At 37.3% G+C, this 5,959-nt stretch overlaps 1 protein-coding gene across 1 annotated transcript; it reads left to right on the top strand.

The window, feature by feature from the left end:
* Window positions 1–4,647: 4,647 nt before the first annotated feature.
* On the top strand, window positions 4,648–5,061 carry LOC138898067 (uncharacterized). The gene has a single exon (XM_070184100.1). The coding sequence runs from the start codon at window positions 4,648–4,650 to the stop codon at window positions 5,059–5,061; it is 414 nt and encodes a 137-aa protein (XP_070040201.1).
* The last annotated feature ends 898 nt before the right edge of the window (window positions 5,062–5,959 follow it).

Raw genomic sequence — 5,959 nt, 5'->3', positions numbered from 1 at the left:
AAACCTGGTTCATCACAAAAGGACTAAACACATAAATGTGAGGCATCACTTTTTGAGGGACAACTATGAAAAGGGTTTGATTACTGTGGAGTTGTGTGCTACGGACAAGCAAATAGCTGACATCTTCAAAAAAGCTCTAAGTAGAGATTACTTTGAAAGGAACATGTTAGAATTAGGGATGATTAAGATCACCTAAAAGGATCAGTTCAAACTCACAATCGAAAAACAATGAATGAAAAAACAAATTATTGTTAGAAAATCTATAAATTTTGTACATAATTAGATTAGATTTTGCTCAGTCTCATACTTTCAATAGTATACTCTTGTGCCATGTGCTAAAATGACTCATTAATCTCTAATGATATTATCTCTATTTTCTTGAAAAATTCAGACTTACACAAGAGATTTCTCAGTGAAGAACCTGGTTCATCAAGATTACTTGATATGTATTTTCCACTCTACATAATTTAGAATAATTATATTTGGATCATGATTAAAAGAAGAATCCCATTTAATCCCAAATCCTCTTGAACTTATCCATTAAAAAATGAACCAGTTCCGTTCAAAAGGAATCAAAACCGCATTAAGTGCCTAGATTCTAGGGACACTTTTGAACGTCTTTTCAAACTAACTTGCAGTTTGATTAGACTTCTGCAAAAGCTGGCGTTACTCAAGTGAACTCCTTCACTTTATATTGATTAGACTTTACTTGTTTCTTTACTTCTAAAACTTCAAGCCGTCCAAATTCTCTCAAACTTCTCTCATCTTCCAATCACACACAAACTCATTTTCTATTCCCAAACATAGAAATGGCAAACCCTTCTGAAAATTCCTTATCTCCACCCAAGGAAATCACACCCATACCATCTATCACACCTTCAACCACACCTCTATCTAAGAAAGGAAGATCTAAGATGATTGCTCGCAAGACTGTGGCTGGGAGTGCATTATCTAATAAATTAGATGAATAATTGAAAGCTAGCCAGGCCCAAGAACCTCAGAAATCTAAAGACTCATTCAAGTCTGCTATCGAAAGGGGAGAAACTGGTTCTTCAGACACAGAACAGGTAATTTCTTGCCCAAATATTACTACTGAAATCATCTATGATGTCGCTGAAAATTTGGAGAACAGATTTATTTTGGTGGGAACTGTGGCTGGGGTTGAGACTACTGAGTCTGGGCACATAGGTAGTAAAAATGAAAAGAGAAAAGAAAAGGATAGTGAGGGTGTTCAAAGGGTAATGAGGGGTATGGGAAAGGGAGTGGCTGAAGGTTCACCCACTCCTGCTAGTCTGACTAGAGAAACAAGAGCAATGGTAGTTTGGAGTGAGGAATCTGAGAGAGAAGAAGAAAATGTAAAAGAAAAAGGGGGAAGTGGGTCTGGAGAGGCACTGGTTCGATTAGGGAAGGATGATCAAGATCAAGAACCTATTCCATCTGACTAGGAAACTCTTGCAGACCTATTGAAAAAGGTAACTGATAGTTATAATCCCAAAAAGAAAAGGAGTTTCGGAGTCAAAGTCCCTGGCACTGCTAGTGCAAACAAGAAGAGAAAGACTGCCTCTTCTATCCATGTAGAGATTCCTCATACAAGAGGAAGAGCTACAAGGAGTCAGAAAAGGCAGAATGAGGTTGAGCTTGAAAAATCCTTAGAAGAAAGTAAAAGAAAAGTTGTTGCTAAAGGAAAAAAAAGGAAGATGTTTGAGCCTGTTGAGGCTGTTAAAATTGATGAGATGGGCCTGGTCCTTCACGATGAAGCGAAGACAAAATATGTGGAGGTTGTGACTCCAAAGACTAAGAAAGTCAAGACTTCCACAATGAAGTCTATTTCAAAAACAAAGTCTGCTGAGCCATCTACTCTGGCTAAAAGAACCAGGTCTGCATTGAAATCAAAAAAAAGTGAAAATTGTGGAGGAAGAGGAATGGAGTGGAGAGGAAGAAGAAGAAGAAGAATCTGATGCTGAGAAGGATAAAATAGTTAAGTTTGGGAAGAGAACCATCTTGAAGGGTAGACTCCTCAGGAATTTGGAGGAGGAAGGTATGGTGTTGCTGCTAGAGAAGTTACAGTTACAAGGATGGAAGGACATGGTTCTTCAGATGGATGGGAAGCTGGCCAAAACTGAAATTGTAGAGTTCGTAGCTAATTATGAGATCAAGGATGGTAGGGTCACCAATATGGTAAAGGGGGTGACAGTGAGCTTTGATGCTATAGACCTAGGAGAGATCTTGGGTGTACTTGTTGAAGGGTACAATGATTATAAGAAGCTTAAATGGCTAAGTCTAGAGAATCTCCCTACTGCCCTTGCCATTACAAGAAAGTTTGGTGATAATGATGAAGTGCGTGAGCCCAAGGCCATCTACAAAAGTAAGATGAAACCACCCCACAAAGTGATGTTCCAGTTTGTGAACAAAGTTGTCCTGCCTAGGCAGGAAAGGAGGCACATTTCTACATTCATGGACCTGGTCCTTATGGAATACTTAGACGGTGGGAGGCAATTGTCCTGGGTTCATCATCCAGCTTCTTGATAGGATTTTGAACGGCACCAAGACTCACGCCATACTCTATAGTTTTGTTCTCACAGCTTTACTTGCACACTTCAAGGTACCCATTAAGAAATGGGAGGTTGGTACAAGTAAAGATCATTTTGGGCTAAACACTCTAATTGCTTGTGACAATGAGGTCCTAACCACGCCCAAAGAACCTGGTTCATCCAAAAAGGTACCAGTGAATAGCAAAGTGCGAGCCTTGGTGCAAGAAAGTGGGGTTAAGGATGCTGAAATTGATAGGCTGAAGAAGAGGTTGGCAGAAGTAGAGGCTGAGATAGATGCTCTCAGAGCTGAGCTGGCAAAAGAAAAGGAGAAGAATGATGGCATTCTTCAGGATATGCTGAAACTTCTTCAAGCCAAAAACTAAGAACCTGGTCATTCCCAGCCTTAAGCCTTTCTAACCCAGTGTAGATCAACCAGTGACATAGTTCGGGATTTTTTGTTTCTTTTGCTCATGTTCCAATGTATTTATTTCTTCTTATGCTTTATGGTAGGATCTTATCAATCAATGAAATTCACTGCTTTTTGCCCTAATTGTTTGTTGATATTTCTTAGATGGCTAATAACCTTAGATTGATATATGATGATTGAATCCATGATTATATTTGAAGTAGCCCTAGTGGCCATGAGTATTTTTAAAATCTGGTTATCTAACATATTTATGCAACTTTTCAATGATGCCAAAAGGGGGAAAAAGGTTGTGTTTTCACTTTGGACAGTGATATTTATAACCTAATGAACCTGGTCCTTGATAATAAGTGACTTTAAAAAGCTAAAATGTTCTAACATTGTGTTGATGTTGAGCTGAGCTGAAACAGGGCCTAAGATTATGAAAAGCACAGAGTTTGTCATCATCAAAAAGGGGGAATTTCTTGGTCCAAGTGAAGTTTTATTTTGAAGATTGGCAAAGGAAGCTCAGGCATGAACCAGGTCCATCACATGTGTACACAGACACAGGCAGATTCGAGCATGAGGGATGCAGGTGAAGGAGATAAGCTTAACTTGTTATATCTGATAGCTCATGATAAAAAAGATTGCATAGTTGATAAGGAGAATGATTTCTTACTCAAAGAGAACATTATCCAAGATAAGAGAGGAGTTAGAAGCTGAGGATAACTAGAACTCTTCCAACAAGGAAGAGTAGTATTAGAACTCTAGTTGTTTCTTAATCTACTAACTCTATATATTGCAGGATATTCTCATTTTATAGGTACGCACAAAAGCAGAAATTAAACGTGAGTTGAGGGCAAAATAGCAAGGCATTTTGCAAGCAATTCTTTTGTGATTGAAGTGTGTGAACCTGAAGCTACATGAACCAAATAGAAGAACCAGTTCCAAGTGTCTGTCTTTTATTCTAGTTCAATTGTAGTAGGTGGTTTTCAAATTGTACCTTTCAGCTTTATCTAGAGGCAATTGTATTAGGTACTCTAAGTATTCAAGTTAGAGTTAACTTGAAGTTGTCGCACCAGTTAGAGGTTGGTTTCCACAACGGGATTAGAGTTAATCCTTAGGTTTACAAAGGGTTTTGTAAATATTGTTTTGGCTCAGTGATTTAGTGAAGTGTTGGGAAAAATCCTATTGAGTAGCATGTCATGATTTTTCACCTTTTGAGCCGGGTGTTTTCCACGTAAAAATACTTGTGTTCTTTACTTTTCGCATTTACTATTTCAGCAACAGTAGGTTAAGGAACACTTAGAAGAATCAGGTCCTTCTATAATCAGTGCACTCCAAAATTAGACACAACACAAATTACCCCCCTCTTGTGTGGTATTGAAGTATAAAATATCAATTGGTATCAGAGAAAGTCCCACATATTTACTCTTTTGCTTAACATCTAGTGAGAAAAGATCATATCAAACCAAGTAGATGTTGGGACACTATTTCAAGAAGGGACTTCTTAAGTAAGGCCACTATATTTCGATGGATAGAACTTCTCTTATTGGAAAGTTCACATGAAAATATATACAAAGTCATATGGTGTCAAAGTATAGCGTGTTATAGAAAAAGGAAACATCCACTTCCAGTAGCAAAGACTAACAAGAAAGCTGAAGGACAATCATCCACTGATCCTAATGTATAGATGACTACTTTGACGAGCAAATGACAGTTGTTCAAGTTAATTCTAAGGCACGGAATCTGCTATATAATGCCATTAGTGGAGAAAAGCATGAGAAAATTTTAAGTTGTGATACAACCAAAGAAATGTGGGACAAACTGAAAGTTACTTATGAAGGAACGAGCAAAGTGAAAGAAACAAGGATAAATCTGTTAGTTCAGGACTATGAATTCTTTCAGATGAAAGAAGGTGAATCTATTGAAGAAATATTTGCTCGATTCAGCAAAATCATGGGAGATCTGAAAGCTTTTTGTAGGCCATACTCCAGTGGTGAACAAGTTCAAAAAATCCTAAGAAGTTTTCCTACAACATGGCAAAATAAAATAGTGGCACTTGAATCTCAAGACCTAGACAAATTATCATATGATGAACTACATGGAGATATTATTGCCTTTTGAGAAAACGCATCTCAAAAAATGCTTTAGGAAGTAAAGAAGAAAACTGTCGCTTTCAAAACCACAACTGAAGGCTATGAAGATGATAATGATGATAACATAGAGGCTCTTGAAGAAGAAATTGCCATGGTCTCGAAAAATATCAATGGATTGATGAGAAGATACAGAAACACAAAAATAGGAAGAACGTCGTCCAGAAGAACCAGACAATACAATGAACAAGATAATAATAATGAAAAATATTTTGAATGTGGAAGATATGGACATGTCCAAGAGGAATGCCTAGACCTCAAGACAAAAGACTCCAGAGATTTTAATAAAAACAAATCCTTTGGAAACTGGAGTGATGAAGACAGCTCAGAACATGAAGAAATAGCCAATCTGTTTTTATGACTATTCTGAAAAATGATATGAACAAGTACTCTGGTTGCTGGACTGATGAAGATATATCAGACGATGACAACAAAGAAGAAACTGGAAATTACTTTATGGCTCGAGGTGAAATAAGTGAAGTAAGACCCTATAATTGTGATAGATATAATAAATTATAGGATATTTTTTATCTTACCCTAAAATAGTCTAAAAAAATGTTAAATGAATTAAACAGACTCAATAAGGAAAAGAAAGACTAGGAACTCAAACTTGAAGTTTGTGAAAATGAAAGAGATGTTCTTTAAGAGGAAGTTCAGGAATTGCACTTGCAACTCAATGGCATGCGCAAATCCACCAGTCACAGTTCTGTCAGGTCTAACCAAGCGACTTACAAGTCAACTGAAAAAAGACCTGTTAGGAATGGATGCAGAAGCACTAACACCAGAGGTAGATCCAAAACTGAATCTACTCTTGTGTGTCATTTTTGTAACAAGGCTGGTCATAAATATTTCTTTTGTAGATTTCGTAG

Source organism: Nicotiana tomentosiformis, chromosome 8, assembly GCF_000390325.3.
Source record: "Nicotiana tomentosiformis chromosome 8, ASM39032v3, whole genome shotgun sequence".
Taxonomy (NCBI): domain Eukaryota; kingdom Viridiplantae; phylum Streptophyta; class Magnoliopsida; order Solanales; family Solanaceae; genus Nicotiana; species Nicotiana tomentosiformis.
The sequence above is the reverse complement of the archived record's forward strand: the minus strand, read 5'-3'. Positions and strand labels throughout refer to the sequence as shown.